Source organism: Peromyscus leucopus, chromosome 20 (genome assembly GCF_004664715.2).
Source record: "Peromyscus leucopus breed LL Stock chromosome 20, UCI_PerLeu_2.1, whole genome shotgun sequence".
NCBI lineage: Eukaryota > Metazoa > Chordata > Mammalia > Rodentia > Cricetidae > Peromyscus > Peromyscus leucopus.
In genome coordinates, this window is record NC_051080.1 from 49804392 (window position 1) to 49822084 (window position 17693).

General features: G+C 38.2%; 1 protein-coding gene across 2 annotated transcripts in view; it reads right to left on the reverse strand.

The window, feature by feature from the left end:
- The window catches only part of Angpt1 (angiopoietin 1), a 247086-nt gene that overhangs the window by 95151 nt on the left and 134242 nt on the right, over positions 1 to 17693 (reverse strand). For both annotated transcript variants that reach the window (XM_028879305.2, XM_028879306.2), the window contains exon 2: positions 4894 to 5049. In XM_028879305.2, the coding sequence (XP_028735138.1) occupies positions 4894 to 5049 (156 nt within the window). The remainder of the gene's footprint in view (positions 1 to 4893; positions 5050 to 17693) is intronic.

The window sequence follows — 17693 nt, forward strand, 5'->3', positions numbered from 1 at the left end:
TATTTTTACATATACATTACTATCAACACACTGCCTTGGGTTAAAATCCAAATATATTATGATTAGGGTTTATTAATTACTTAACTAGTCCTTATTGAGGGTTTGATATATATCCTGTCCTGTTACAAATCCTAATGATATAGGCTACGAAGAGAGAGGAAAAGAGCATCCTTGCTGTCTACTTAACATGCATATGAAGCGTTGGTCAGACTTTTAGTAAAGGGCCAGATAGTAACTATCTTACCTTGGTGAGCTGTCATTATTTGGATGTGAAATGCTCCCAAAAGGCTCATGTGTTTGAACATTTGGTCTGCAGCTGGTGATGTTGTTTTGGGAAATTAATGAGCCTTTATGGGTTGGGGTCTCAATGGAAGAAATGGATCCCTAGGGAGTTGGCCTTATGGTTTGTAGCTTGTCCTGGTTGTAACCTCAGATCCCTCTGCTCTCTGAGCCAGTGAAATGTGAGCATTCCCAGCTACACTCCTCATGTGGATGCCTTGCCCACATTATGAATTTTGTACTCTCAAACTGTGAGCCAAACTCAATTCTTACTCCCTTAAGTTGCTTTTGTTAGATGTTTCATGAGAGTAATGAGAAACAAATAAACAAACCAACAGAACACCTGACAAAGGCCATATTGTCTTTGCTATATCTCTGGTATAACCTGCTGTGAAAACTGTAAAGCAATCATAGACAACACGTGCATGGACAAATGTGGCTGTATTTAGTACAGTTTTAGAAAAGAAAGTCCAGTCAAAAGGAGCTGCAGGCCAGAGTTTTCTGAGCCTTCTTCCAATGGCTTATACAAATTAATTACAAATGTATTTTCTATATAAGATCCCTAGCTAATTTATTTCACCATCATTTTAGCTAGGTCAAGGTTAAAAGTTTATTAAACTATACCCTCCTCAAGTTAAAGAAATATAGGTCAATTTTTAGGGCTGATTTTTGGTAGTAGACAGAAGAGGAAATTTACTATTGCCTAAAGAAATATGTTCATTGAAGAGCCTACTTATGAACTGCTTTAAATTTCTAACTGTGCTGTTGTGAACCAAACAACAGTTGTAGTCGTCAGTGAACTCTGAGACACAGAAGAAGTGGGATTCTATGTGCAGAGAATTTATTAGAGGAAATGTCTATGAAGGGAAACTGGAAATAAGTGGGAGGAGCCAGAAAGAGCCTTCAGATTACGGTGCAAGCCTTACTCTTGTGAAGAAAAGAGGGAGGGAATGGAGTGTTAGATGGAAGTCTCAGTTCTCAAGATAGTCGTAATTATAGTCAACAGGCAATGGGAAAAAACTTAGCCAAAGTCATGTGTCAGCGAAGTTCTCAAGCTCCTGGGAACAAAACTAAGCACCCTGCCACAGTGAGTCATCGCTTAGAAATGGCTGTTGAGAATTGTGGTCTCTGTACCAATACCTGAAGGGTTTGCGAGCACAGCAGCTGGGTCACTGCTCAATTATACTTCCCACAACAGCACACTGAAAAGGTATGCTTCCAATACGACAGAAAGTGGAAGGAAATTCATCTAGAGGCTTTTTACCACGTTAACTCAAAGTCACTGGACATAAGGACTGCTTTAGGTATTAGTGTAGTCTACAAATCACTTATTGGAACATCTTGCATCATGGAAATATGTAAAATAGGTCAGTTCAAATGTGATTAAATTCCTTTTCTAGTACTATAGTGCTGGCACTTATTGGAGACTGAAGGAAACTTGAGATGCCCGTCTGAAGAACTTCCCTGTGGTTGACACAGCTGGCAGCTGGCATGGGCAGCACTAAAGCCGTAGTGATGAACTCACTGGCACATGAGAGAACAGTGTGAGTGGGTGGGCCTGCCATTCCTACCAGCAGGAGGGCAGCAGCATCTTCCTTGCCTATCAGAGACTGCTAACAGCACTGAGACTACGCACTAGTTTGCTTGCTCTGAGGTAAATTTTGTCCCGTGCTTGGACCTATTGATGCAGCCCCAAAGTCTTAGAGAAAAAGCAAAAGCGGAGGAGAGAGATTGACATTGGTAGAAAGATGAGCATGTAGATTTTGATGTCAAACTCTTTAACTTTAAATTCTCAACATAATGCTCACCAATTCTTTCGTCTGAACCAGCTTTCTGCATCACTGTTTTGGTTTTTTCATCTTTAAAAAAGGGATGAAAATACTCCCTATGTGTATAGAATATATTTGCTGGTAATAGTTAATATATGTGTAAGATTGCTAAAACCCAGCCAAGGAGATGATTAAAAATAGATTTAATTCTGTTTGTTGATCTGATAATTCCCTATATACCAAATTTGCCCAAGGAAAAAGTGAGGAGATTATGCAACAGGAGAAGGACATGAATAATTCCTGATCCTAACTCCTTAATACAAAAGAGGAACTTGAAGGAGCTGCTGGGCAAGACTGATAAGAGCAAGTGGTGTTCTGCTGAGCTGTGGAGGAAGAAAAGGCTTCCTCAGGTTTGGGTTTCTCAGCGTTTTTAAGGTGTGCTCACCATGCCACACTTGTTCTGATTATAATGGTCATTGAAAGTGGGGGTCCTTTTTGCCCTGCAGCAAAACCGTAGTCCTGCCACCTCCTGTGAAAGTGCAAGTCTAGAAGGTCAACAGAGGACTAGTAAGCAATAAGTTGCTTATCTTTATAACATCATCCATCATGTGAGAACTGGGGCACAGAAATGGGGCTAAGCCACTGCTACATGATGCTCAAATACTGAACAGCCTGAAGTCAGTTTTAGGAAAAGCAAAATATAAAAGTGTTTAGTCAAGTCAGGTGAATGTCAGAGCAAAATACAAAATCAAACCTGGACAGAGCAGAAGGTTCCTCTACCTTGTAAGTTTTTAGAAAGGATTCACATATAAATGCACTGAGGTTTCGGTATTCATTTTGTAAACTTGACCATGCATCAAGACTTGGGTACACTTAAGTGGTTATGTTGACGCAGAGATGTCCTGTGTCAATAGTTCAAATACACACCATGTGTATACACACTTGCTTAAAAAAAAAGGCTTGGAGCATAAGCATCAATGACCATAAGATGTTCAAAGGATGATAACAAGACTACAAAGGTTTCAATGTGTAAAGTAAGACACCACCTGTCTAGTTGCCTCTTATTGATAATTCTGAAGGGTTTGAGTTTTTTTATTACAATGTTCTTGCTTTATCTAATAAGCTTTAATTGGTCTTTATGATGAGATTTTACTATTCCATACAGGAAATTTTATTTTATCTTTATTCTTGACTTTTCTTTCAAAAAGTACATATCTCCCACCTTTTAGATTGCAGAACAAATTTTACTTTTAAAAACTTGCATAGCATCAATCTTTACAGTTTGGAGATTAAAATATTAATGAAGGTATCATTTTCCTCTAGCACTTCCTAAATGAGAGGGGAACAAAAACAACCCCAGAGGAAGTTTAGAGGACATAAAAACAAAGGTCATGTGTGTACACGTGCATGTGTGTGTGTGTGTGTGTGTGTGTGTGTGTGTGTGTGTGTGTGTGTAGGCATGATCATGCTAGAGTTCTTTCCTTCTACCATGTGAGTTCTGAGAATAGAACTTAGGTCCTTAGGCTTGGCAAAAAGCACCTTCTCCTGCCAGTGTTTCAGGATTTGAACTTACAAAAATGTTTGTAACAGGTGGTAAGCTTTCTGACTTAAATAAAGAGAAAATACAGTCTTGTTATATGCAATACATGAAACAGATATTGTATAGATCAGCTTGTTTGCTTTATGTGATAATAAATGTCAATAAGTCTTGTATTATTTAGTTATGAGATATAGTTCCCACTCCCTGTACTCCATGTGGATCTGATAATGATCCACGGGGTGGGGGGGAGCATTTTCCAAAATCTGTATGATTTATTCATCCAATGTGATAGACATTTCAGTTCTGATTCCATTAGTTGATAATTAGTATCATTAATCAATGGAATAGATATGAGGACTTCAAAGTTGGAGTCCTGAATTCTATAATTATGTTAGTGAAAGAGATCAGAGCAACTTCCTTACCTACAGGTTTTAAGTGGCTCCATAAATGTGTTTTGTATTAAGGCAACCTATATTTTAGATAATATGCTTTATCCATATATATTATCTTCATTATTTTTCTTTAAATATAAACATATAATCTGCAAAGTCACTGACACAGATTAAATAAAGTAGAAATAGTTCGCCATTTTTGCATTGGCAAATTTACATGCAGAAAATTTTAGCCTTGAGAGAAATCAGCTACATTGGAACGGGGTCACCCCCACCAAGTTCAGAATGCTATTACAATGGAATAACAGTTGCTACACCCACAGCACTAAGAGATCATTTAGTAATGCTAGTATATTTACGACAATGATAATTAAAAAGCATCTTTACACTTTACTGATTTCTACTCAAATATGCAGGTCTATGCAGACTCGTGTTTATTCCTGCTCAGCGTACACAAGATTTTCCTTTCAATCCATTGAATGCAGAAGACCACTGCAGATGCCACTATCACTAGAGCATTAGCCGCTCTCCCCAAAGATAAAGCAAGGCAGGTCGGGTGAAAATGCTCTTCAAAGGCACCAGTTAGACCCCACAGGGCTATTTTGTTTGACACAAGTCATATCACAGTTGGTAGCTGCAGTGTTTGTTTAAACTTAATACTGATTAGGTTTTCCGTGGCTGCTCTGTTTTTGCAAACACATACAAAGCTAAATATACTCACCCTCGTTAATGCAAAAAAAAAAAGCATGCATATCTTGTCAAGCACTCATTGTTGTTATTACCAGTAAACAAAAAAAATGTATGTTTCCCCAAGCCTCAAGCTGAAATATGCTCTGTGTTTATGGAGTAAACAAAAGAATAACTTCAAAATAATCTTCTGGTTGAGTATGTGACTCTGGTCCTGGGGACATACCTGGGTCTCAACATCTGTCAGTTTTCGGGTCTGCTCTGCAGTCTGAGACAGGAGGCTGGTTCCTATCTCAAGCATGGTGGCCGTGTGGTTTTGAACCGCATTCTGTTGTATCTGGGCCATCTCCGACTTCATATTTTCCACAATGTAATTCTCAAGCTGCAAGAGATAAAGGAGAAGGCATGCTAGATTATAAGCAAAGCCTCCGTGTTTGGGGCATGCGGTATTTACAATGACAAAACAAGACACAGCTGGCAGAGTGGCCATCTGGCAGAGATCCTCTGCCTGTCGGAGAGTTGAGGAATGGAAGCGGAGCACACACCAATCCAACTGCTAACAAACTCTTGCTAGACAGACACATATGCCTGAGAATCACAAATCACGAGGAGAGTTTTCACTGGGATCCCACTCTCTTGTTGTGAACATGATCTCATTTAACCCTCACAGCAAGGATGTGAAGGAGGCAGTTGGTTGAGTTCTTTTTTTATTTTATAGCCAAGGAAACAGAACCGGAAAGAGCCAGTAATAAAGCTCATGGTTACCTAGCAAGAATGCAGGTGATTTAGCAAATAATTTAAAGGTAAATCTTACTGCTTTGGTCTTTTGATTATACCATGCTGACTACTCACCTCAGAAGAATTCAGCATCCTGTTTCGATTTCCTAATGATAAAAAGCAGGTTGTATTGCGAGCATGAGACAGGGGTAAGAGGAGGGCTGGTACCCATGAAAGAAAGCATTCAGAAAATACTGAAACATCAGGAGTGATGTATGATATGAGCTGCAGAGCCTGAGAGCTGGCCTTCACCATTCTCCACACTCCTTTGAAAGCTCAAAGAGAAGGTAATGAAACTGCAGTTCATAAAACACCATTTGCCCTTCTCGCCTGGGTAACATTTATTCCTTTATGATACCATCTCAGAGAACACAATGACCATAAAATAGATGGTACCATGGGGGCCAACAAAAATTATTAAGTGGCTGACTATGGGGTGGGGGTGGGGAGCTTGTTAGGCACCTGGGAGAATGGAAGCGCATAGGCATTGCTTAAAGAATGCACGAGAAGCCAGCACCTCCCTGTCAGTGCTCTTAACTCCCCACGACTGCTCTGTGGTGACTGCATTTTATTACCCAATTTCTCATATGAGGAAACTACATCCCAGAGACATCAGGTCCAAGGCCACACACCACACAAACAGTCAGACTTGGACTGGAGCACTGAAGTCCTTAACTCTCATACAAACACTTTTAGCCGCTTGGTAGCTCTGCCAAGTCATGCTTAGCAAGCTGAGTTTGAAATCATTAACAGCTACATGGCTTTTATTGATTCAGTGAACTCTAATGCATCCATATTGTAAGTTCCATAGCATCATTATCATGCAATAAATAGAGTCTAAGTGTAAAATCCCCTCCGAAACTTTGGCAGTTGCCTTTCTCACACCAGCCATTGCTTATTTCTACTTATCTAACTTGACTCTAGTCCAGATGAGCAAAACTAGAACCAAACTTATATTATGGTTGATGAATTCTGAACTTATATTTTATCTATATATATATGACAACCCTCTTTCACTACAAATACAAAATACACCATAAAATGGCTGAAAGTTACTTTAGCAAAATATCTGGCCTCAGCCAAATCCTGGAGTTATTCTCATTAAATTATCCCATTTCACAGCCAAAAAATGGTAGAGGATCAGAGGCTAGGCCAGAGCAGTGAAAGTCTCTCATTTTGGGATGCATATTCCTAATGATAACACTTCACTGTCTTTTGTGAAATTATCTTTGCCTCTTTCAAGAATAAGTGCTTTGGGTAGTGTTAGAGTCCACCACAGTTTCTAGAGTATGTTCATGTTTGAACCTGGAAATCTACAGTGTTCTACGTTTAGTTTGCCATGAGAGTTGTTCCCAAATGGAAAGGTATAGTAATCCACATCATTAAGCCTCAGTTTCAGAATTCTTTACGAGAGAACTTCATTTGACTCTGAGATTCTTATACTGGCAACGTAGATGCCTGGTACCGTAGATGTTCAATTTTGCCACCACAAAAACAAAGCCAGCCTAAGAAAAGCAATCTAGGAAAAAAAGTCAGATAGAAAGCTGATGGATGGGAGAGCCAGGTGACACAGATAGATGAAATGTCGCAAGCCCCTGGATCCAGGCATGGTTTTAATCAGATTGACCTTTGGACACTCACTTGTAAGTTGCATGATACAATAAATTCCCCTGAGCAGCCAAGGTATTTTTTTTTCTTCAATCACATTGATTTATGTTTTAGCATAATCAAAAGATTATTGGCCCACTACATATGATAGATGTGTAGCATGAGAAGCCTCTGACAGACAAACATTAGTAGTATGATCCTTTGTTGTCCAGGAAATTTGAGGCTTTTATGGATATTCTATAAAATGGCATGTGAGATTCCATTGTGAAGACAACAGCCTGATCAACTGCCTCTTGCACAGCAAGCATTGGACTAAGCTGGTTCTCTTCATGGGATAAAATCTTACAGTGTTAAACTCTCAGAGATTTCCTGTGCTGTGCTGCTTTAAAGGTGGGACTGTGGAGGCTTAAGAATCCCGAAGTAACTTGCTTATGACAAAGCAATAACTCGACCATTCAAACTCCACATGTTGTTGTACATTTTTAGAATTTGGGTTTACATTCTTAACCATTAATCTATCCAGCCAGGACTATCTGGGGACCATGTGTATTTTACATGTAACTCAAGATCCCTGATTGTTTGTTAAAACTGTGGGAAGAGGTTTTCAACATGCAGATGAGGTACAAAATTCTAGAAACTTCCTAAGGTAATTATGAAGACAGTATATGTCTTGAAAAGCTCTCCTATGTAATTTTGATTCAGTTAAAGGAGAAGTGTTTCTTTAAACATTGTGCATCAACTGAATGTACCAGGCTCTGCTGACTCCCCATGGGAGGCCTTACTTTGTTGGAGGAGGGAATGGGGGGAGGGGTTGGGGGGTGGACAGGGCAGGAAGAGGAAAAAGAGAGGAATCTGTGATTAGTATGTAAAATGAATTAAAAAAAAAAAGTGTGTGTAGAATGTGGTGGCATTTTGTGTATGATCTAACAAAGAAAGCTTGCCTGAAGATCAGAGGGCAAAGTCAGCCACTAGTTAGTCAAAGAGGCCAGGCAGTGGTGGCATACACCTTTAATCCAAGCACTTGGGAGGCAGAGGCAGAGGGAGCTCTGTGAGTTAAAGGTCACCCTGATCTACACAAGATTAATCTAATCTAAAAGAGAAACAAGCCAGGTAGTGGTGGTACACATCTTTGATCCTTGGAATCTCATGCCTTTAATCCCAGCACTAGGGAGGTGGAGACAGGAAGTGATATGGTTGGGCAGAAAAAAGAAATTAAGATGGGAGGGGAGACAGGAGATTAGCCCCCTTTCAGGCTGAGGATTCCGGAGAGGTAAGAAGTCTTTCTCTTGTCTGGCTGCTCTGCTTCTCTAATCTTTCAGCACTTATGCCCATATCTGTTTCCAGTTTTGTTTTTTTTTTTATTAGTAAGACCAATGAGAATTTGTGGTACAATAGAAGAACCACCTGTATGAAGACTGTTCATGAAAGGTTAGTCATTAAAGGAGGAACCAGTGCCAGAATGCAGATTATTTGCATCACTAGCATGGCATTTAATTCACCTAGTTGACAAATAGGAAAAAGACTTTCTCAATTTAAAAAAGTGAAGCTAGGATTTACGTGCTATTCCAACTTACATTGTTCACAAAATAGGGAGAGAAAAAGAATTCCTGACTTGGACAACCAAACTTGTACTATTATGTCAGATTTCATGGTTTCAAGAAATTCAAATGATAATTTGACTACCTAAGTAAATTTTGCTTCATTACATTATCTGCTTGATAATTATAAAATATTAGTTATTTTATACAACTGTCTCATAAAAAATTGTTCCCAGTGTTTGTGTTGTTATGGACATGAAAACAATGATGGACTCCCGGCATTGTGGAGGGGGACACACTAGGACTACATCAAGTTTCAGCTACTTTGTGATCCTACTGACAAGTCAGACATTGACCACTCTTCACTGTTGAGTTTCCTCTTCAGTTCAGAGCTTTAGATCATCAAATCAGAATGGCTGTTTCATGTCAGCATCCATTCCAACCACAGAGACTCCTAGTTCAGCCTCCTCTGCTCTAGAAATAAAGTAGGTCTCCCATCCATACAGAAATCTTCATTTAAGCTGCTGTGATGCACATAACTCTAGTTAATTGGTTTTTTAATCAAACGGGGTTGTTATGTCTAACACTAACTGTCTTTTAGTGCACGGAGTAAGGGCACTCTTAAGTAGCAAGAACCAGATGCCATTGATTTAAAGGCTGAGGGGAAAGCTGAGTCAAATATACAATGTGTGATGAATATGAAGCCTGCTTTCATCTTATCTCTGAACATTCCTCCAGGTACAGAACTGTTAAATCCATCTTGATGCTCCCGATCAGCTATGTCTAGGGATGATTTGTAACAAATTTGATTGTCTTCATTTATTCTCTATGGGCTCTGAAAATACATATTCACAGAAAATGATGGCTATAGCAAGGCTTAATATTTAAAAAAACATCTGAGGGGTGATTTTAAGCTGAAAAGTTGCTGACCATAAGAGCTGATAGGCTATGTAGAGACACTTGAATGATAAAGTTATTTGGTTTATTACCATGCCACTGTCTGGACTTTAGAATTTTCTAAAGAATGGGCCAACAGGCTAGGAAGGGGATGTAAGAACTGGAGTAACTAATGAAAGGAAATTCAATGATATTTTTAAACAAGGAAAGTTTATTAGTTTTGTAAAGTGATTTAATATTTATAATGGACTTTCACACAGATTCTCTGCTTTGATTCTTCTACCAGCCCTACAGAGGGAAAGCTGGTTCTATTTGCTAGTTTGAGAAACAGAGGCCTTAGGTGACTTGATAGAAATCAAAGCAAGCTGACCCCTTCCTTCTTGCTGTTCATTTATCCTCATAGTTTTAGTCTCTGATCTCTTGGTTGACTGGATGATTAATTTAACTGGTAGCTCATGGAGGATCATTCCCTTGCTATTCATTTGGGGAAAAAAGTATTGGAGGGTGATTCTTTTAACTCAGCTTCCCTATAGAGGCAGCCAAATTAATTTGAGGTGGGCTGAGAGGTGATAGGCCTAGGTATCTTGAGAGGTTAATGATCAGCTGTATTGATACAATTAACAAATCACGTTTGTTGTATTAATCGCAAACTATGTAAACCATATCAAGAGGAAAACACTGCATACTGGGCTTCTAGTAAAGTTAAATATGTACCAGGATTTATCAATATGTAGCTGATTTCACTCTTAACCCAAGTTATGCTACTTTCTCATTTCACTAACAGGACTGAGGGAGGTACAGAAAATTGCTTAGGATCACACAAATGTTTATGGCTGAGCAATTCTATTGTTTTGAAAGAGGGCCAGAGTAATCAGCATATTTTACCCTGTGAATGAGGAAAATCACTCCTTAACCACCAACACACTGACACCACCATCATTGACAAATTATGTAGCATGTGGTATTCATGCAAGGAATATGTGAAGTGGAAGGCATAGAAATACTGGGGTGAAACTTGTCAAAGACAATTTTTGCATTTGTAATTTCAGTAGTGCACACCGACTGATGACTATTATATTCTAAGAAATACTACAGTTAGTGAAAAAGCACATATGTAGTCAGCTATAAGACAGTTAAGAGTACTTTAAAAGAAAAAAATCATTATTTTTTTTAAAAAAAAAAAAACAGGATTATCAGCAATTTTTAGCTTCTTCATAAATTGTTTGTTTGTACCAAATGTCTAGTAGAGAAAAAGAAGCTGGTTGTTTTCCTTTGTGACAGCCTTGAAGACTTTGAGTCCTTACTGGACTCACAATCCTTGATGGTTCATGTTCACGAGAAGATACTCAGTGAGATTATGACATGTCTTATACATGGATTGCATTCTCCAGCATGTCTAGCCCTGAAGTGGCTCTTCAAGCGACATGAACAAAGAATATAACTCCTCCATGTAATTCTTAAGAAAACAAGGTTTTAAACTCTATAAAACCTGACAAAGGCGTGTTGGCTTAAAATATGTTATAGATTAAGTAGACGCTCATTGAATCAGGGTGCATATGGTATTACTCAGCTGTGGCCAAGTAACCATGAAACAAAATAGATGAGTAAATATGGGAAAACAATAAAAAGGTAAAGCAATTCAAAAAATGTCTTAAATGTTGATGGTTTTATCTAATACCATCATTTCATAAAGCAATGGGAATATTGAAAATTCAGCTATATCTAGGTTTATGGCCTTATAAAAAGAAATGGCTAAGGGCAACTACATTATTTACAAGAATTTCTACTATTAGATCTCTGAATACACAACTTTTTTCTTACTAAGTAAAGATTAATTATCTTCTTAGCCAATAGATAATGTTTAGCTAAAATTCGAAACAAGTTCTCTGCTCTCAGTTTCTTTCTTGTCCTGTACTTGGACACCAATCATGTTAGTCTCTGAGGCCCTTAGGATAAGAGAACCTCGACATTATGATGAGCTCTGTGAACTTTACTTTATAGATACAGTGAGAGAAGTTACAGAAAACAAAGTGGCATAGGTAATTAATGTCAGATACTAGGTGGCACACAGTTGATTATGTGGGAAAGTCAGGCCTACATTTGAAGGTTGAGCCAATATCGGCAGCCATATTGCTGGCTTACCTCACGTTTTATTAAACCCTGGCTCCTTGGTTTGCTTTATTTCTGCTGGTACCTGGTTCAGATACCACATTTCAGAATGCTAGTGTTCATGTTCTCTACACAACCACACAACCTTTTCTTCCTGGCATTAGGGCTTTCTAGCTACTCCACAGTCACTGAGCCCCCAGAACCCATCCATTGATTCTCTTATGCATCACTCCACAAGTGGCAAAACCAGGAACTGAGCTCTGTAATTTTTCCAGCTTATTAGATCCCATGTAAGTTCAGCATAGTTCAAGCACGTGTGTGAGAAGTGTGTGCTGTGAATTAAGCCTGTGCCTGACTGCACAAAGACAGGGTCCAGCCCAGTAGGAAACAAATGTGTAGAAGGTCACTGTGGGAGCCTACTTCTGAGCATCTACACTTCCTCAGCTAAACATACTTACATCTGCCTGAAGAGAATATATTCTTCGTTACTGATATTAAAATGTGATTGGATATTTGTTATATCACCCACAAAGGAGTGTTAGCAGTATTGTGCTGCAGCATTAGGAAAAGACTTCAAGGGAATGCCACAAAATCCTGATGGACAGATGCTCTCGAATGGACTTTTTGGTAATAGATATTTGAATGCATATTTTTGTGACTTTTGCAGTTGCCAAAGTCATATGCATTATCCAAGAATTGGACTAATACCTAGGAAGTCATTCTCCCTTTGTATAAACAAAAGAGATATGGCCTGTGCCCAAACACATTTTACTGGCACAGAATCTCTCTTTTACACCCTGCTTTTTACACCATGAAAATACCATAGTCAAGAAATCTTTAAGACATTAGTGTCTGCTTAATTTTTGCCTTTATACATTTTCAAAGGGAGATGATTTGTGAAAAGCATCTTAAGCCAGGAAGGAGTCAGATATCTGGAGTTTAATCCAAGGCCAATCATCGATTTACTCCACAATCTTGAACAAGTTACTCAAATTAGTTGGGCTTAAAATCTTCATCTACTAAATAAAAGACTGACCAATTATTTCAAATGTTTCCTGAAAGTTTTTATATAACTTCATTTAAAACATTTGTTGTAAAGTATGAGTCTGCAAGATTTCAATTTAATTTATTATAGAAGAAAGAAGCAGGGATGTATCCACTTATATCTATAAAATGTGTCCTACCTATCCTTATTGGCAGTAAAAAAGCCACGACAACAGAAACACAATAGAAGAGGCCTGCATTAACTCTTCTGAACAGGCACATCTGTTTTAAGATAAAGAGCAAGAACAACTGAATCTCTTAATTCCCAGGCACCATTCTGTCCAAAAGACATTCATTGTCTTTTTCCTACACACCATGCCTTTCCTTCTATGTTTTTTCTCTCAGTGAAAAATACTACTATACCTAACCATCCTTCTGAGCCACAGGGACTCCTCTTGTCAATTCTCCATTTTCTCCAATCAATCTCTTGAAGGGAGCCTGGATCTGTGTTCCCATTTGCTCACTCCTGACATTATCCCTTTATCCTCACAGCCTCCAGCTAAGGTCAGACTCATCAATTTTCTTCTGGATCTGTTAATGACTACATAACTGGTCTCTTGACTCCAGCTTGGCTGTTCCCAATCCATCATCTGCTGTGTAACCAGAGGGGTTCATCTAAGTACAAATTTGTCCTTTTCTTCCCTTGTTTAAACTCTTTCTATGGTGTCTACTATCTGCCATTCAAATTACATCTCTTTATCTGTATAGAAACTTTTATTTGGTTTTTTTAATTAATTAAATTTCTGTATGTGTAGTATGTGTGTGTGGTGTACACACACAGACCTGTATCAGTGTGTGTAGAGGCCAAAGAGAGATGGTGGGTGTGCTCTCTACCTTGCACCTGGGAGGCAGGGTCTCTCATTGAATTTGGAACTAAGTTGTAGCTAACAATCTACAACAATCCTCCTGTTTCTGCTCCCCATAACACTAGAGTTACAGATGTATGTGAAACCACACCTGGATTTTTATATGGCTTCTGACAATTCAAACCAAGGTCTTCATATCCGTTCTTACCCACTAAATTACCACCCTACTAAATTACCTCCCTGACACCATAATAGAATATGTTTGATATTCCAGAAATTCCAGAACCTGCTTTTCTCTTCCTGCCTTGATCCTATGCTATGACACACCAAATCTCTAAGCTATATATTGTTCACCATTTTTTTAAACTGAAATTTCTGGTCAGCTGTCTTTCTGTTCTCTTAGGCTAGGTCCTGTTTTGAAAACTCAACTCAAGCTTTCTCCTCTAAGAAGTCCTTTAGGGATATCATAGTATACAAGCAAAAGAGTAGCAAATTATAAAATGCGCAAACAAAGCAATATGAGGGAAAAATCCCCAAGAATACCATTGAATTAATTTTGTTGTTGGTCATCTACTTGTAGGCATGGGGCCTTTCCTTGAGTGTGGTTTGTATACCCAGTAAGACTGTGTTGGAGAAAACTGACTTTTCCATTGCAAGTGGTTGTCAGTTGGAGCTAGCTTCTTGGTTATGGATGAAGATTATATCTACTTCCCCCTCTCAGCACTGGACCACATCTGGCTTGAACCTGGTCTGTCCAGGCTGCAGCAGTCTCAGTGAGTTCATATGTGCAGCAGTCCTGTTGTGTCTGGGTGACACTGTTTCCTTGGCACCTTCCATCCTATTGGTTCTGACAACCTTTCCCCTCCTCTTCCACATAGCTCCCTGAGCTCTGACAGGAGGGGCTTGATGAAGACATCCCATGAGGCCCAAGTGTTCCGAAAGTCTCTCATGCTCCGACAACCATTCATACCACCCTGAATACTGCTTTTTTAAAAATGGGCATGGAAACCTGAGGGTGGGAAATGAGAGAGGTCACTAAGAGGATCTGTCCACACATAGGGGACTGTGCTTCCTAAACCAACCTGTCTTTCCTAACCAACTCCTTGAATTTGCTTCTCTGGAAATCAAGTGATAAATCATTAAGAAACCAGGGCATGTCACTGAGGCCACACAGGGATAACAAGAAGTTGAAGTTGGATTTTCAACATGATTCATGTACAAGGTTCAAAGAGGTATTGTCCATATTTCCAAATGTGCTAGGTATAATGCACACACACACACACACACACACACACACATTTATCCTTTGTGCATGTTTTCTCATAGCCCCAACCTATGTCTATCTGGTTCTATATCCATGTTTGTTATGTGAATTTCTGTTTAGTTTGTTGTTGTTAAAGATCTAATGAATATAACAAACGCATCACTTTTCTTTGGAGTATTTGGTGTAAAATTACACAAATTTGACTCCATATTTGATAGTCTGAGTGTTTCCCTTTTTTGGTCTTGTTTTGTTTTTGTTTTAAAGAGAGAGAAAGAGCATGAAGGCAGGTAGGTAGGGAGATGGAGAATATGGGAGAAGTTGGGGAAGAGGAATTAATATGATTAAATATATTGTATGAAATTCTCAAAAATAAAAACATTAAAAAACACACATGTGAATTACTGAAACATTACATAGTAACTCATAAATATATACATTTTATATAACCACTAAAAATTTAAATGTCAAAACTTCTTAAAAATTTTAATTACTATAGATGACGTTTGTTAATTTTTAAAGGCAGGCCCAGTATGCTACTTAACAACCTAGAAATCCTATTCCCAAATTCTGAGTTTATATTTAGATAAAGAGAAAGTGGAACAACCACAAAAAAAAAAAACTTAGTGTGTGTTGTTTTCCTAACAATTAAACACACTATACAAAATCTATTCTGGCTTACTTAAAGAAAGGAAAGTTTCTGCCTTTGAACAGCAGACCACCCACACAGACAATAGGTTATAGGGAACAGACAGGATAAAACAGACTCTGTACAGGAGGACTTCTATTTCTAAAAAATATCTTCTATAAAACTCAAGCAACAGAAATGAAAATAATAGCTTAAGGTGGTAATTTTTAAAGGAAATAACATTTCAGGATCTACTATGAAATTTAACAGTCAGTAGATGATAACATATTTGATAACAGAAATGCATATTCCTTCATTTAGGGATTTGTAGATTTTTCAGAAATATCACTGGTAAGTAGAAAGCTGCCATCATTTAACTCTAGTATTTTATATGAAATTTAAATGGTATTAGCTCTTAAAGTCAAACTTCATTCCAGTACAATCTCTATGCTCAACCTTCTGACTTACGAGTTATTTTTTTTCCTCTCACGCTACTTCTTTTCTTAATATAAAATTCCCCATTGTTGTCTTTATCATCCAAAATGTATCTTAAATTTATGAGGCTTCAAAATTCAAAGTGTTCTTTCTTCAGCTTACATAGCCAAAACAAATGGTATAAATGTATGTGTGTGCCTATGTTTGCATGCATTTTCTCCTACAATGTGGGATTACTTAAATGGACTTGCAATAAGCCTGCACAGGCATGAAACTATCAGTGACATTATATAAGAAACATTCCAAGGTATTATGTGTGAGGTCTAACTATTTCTTCCTTAATCATAGTTTTGGGTAGTTCTTATTTAAATTACCCCTGAGAGACTAGGATGAAAATGGTCATTTAAAGAATAAAAATAGGATAATGGTTGCTGACAGCTTATAAATAAAATAAAAAATCCCCATTTTTCTTCACTTTGATCAAGGGACTACAGACCCTAGTCATCATTTATTCTTTCACACAGACAATTTGCTGCTCTGGTACTATTTGTTTTCTAGTGTAATATTGGCAAGGAGCTCAAGTTGACATTGTGATGAATGAAGTGTGTGTGTGTGTGTGTGTGTGTGTGTGTGTGTGTGTGTGTGTGTGTGTGTACCTGTATAGGGCTGACAATTTTGGATTAGATAACCTTTCAAGCCCTCTTCCCTAAAGGTTGATTATCCCTCTCTTAGTAGCCATTAGAGGAAGGACCTTGTGAGATTCCACCACCCATGTTGGCATGATCAGCTGATCTTGTGATTTTGCAGGTCTGGTTTGGGCATCCTTATTGTTGAGATTTCATAGGTGGACTTATATGACCAATTTCTCCTGTCACATACAGAAGACACTATCTCACAGCAGATGTTCTGATCCTCTGGCTATTATAATCTTTCTGACTCCTTCTTCTGTGATATTCTCTGAGCCTTAGGTGTAAGGGTTGTGATGTAGATGTACTACTTTGGGCTTGGCAACCCATGGCCATTTGTGGTCTGTATTTTGACAAGTTGTGAAATGCTGTAATGGTCTTCTTCTGCCTTTAAAAAAAAAAAGCTTCTTTGATGAGGGGTAGGAACTACATTTATCTGTGGGCCTAAGAATAAGTACTTAGAAATTATACTAGTTCAGGAAAGTGACAGTAGTAGGTTCTCCTATAGGAACATGACCTAACCAGGCATGATAGTTGGCTATGTTTACAATATCAGGCATGAATTCCCTTCTACTGAGCGGGCCTTAAGCCTAATAAGAAAGCTGTTGGTTGCCCCCAAATATAAATGCTACTATTGTGACCTTGGGGATATTTTTCAAGTTGGTTTGTAACCATTACAGTTGTGTAGAACTATTAATTGCTTTTATCCCTTGGCAACTTGCATATGTCCTTCCAGTATTATGAGAATTTGTCCTAAGGAAGAATCAGATCTAGCTTGAGTCCTGTCTGAAGTATGTGGCGACTTCAGAAACAGAGTCTTACCTTCAATTTCTAGGAGCCACCAAGGGCAATGGCAATAGCTTTTATTATGTTGGGAGTCTTCTTGGGTCCCCTAATCAACAACTCAGAGGGAGGTTTTCATGCCTTGTACTGGAGCATTTTTTAGATAGCCTGCAGCTCTTAGTATTTTCACCCCATGTAGCTTAACTTCACTCAAAATAAATGTATATATTTTTAAATAAGCATAAAATTATATGTTTCCTTATGGGTTTTTCAAAAATACTTAGTGTTGTGTATTCCCCCGCCCTTCTTCATCCTCTGTATTGGCTTCCTTCCCTAGACATATTTTTAAAATCACATAATACCCATAATACATTATACAGAGCTACAACATATTTAGCAAATGTTTCATTTTGACATGTCTACTTTGCATATTTTATCTCCTAATAGGAAATAA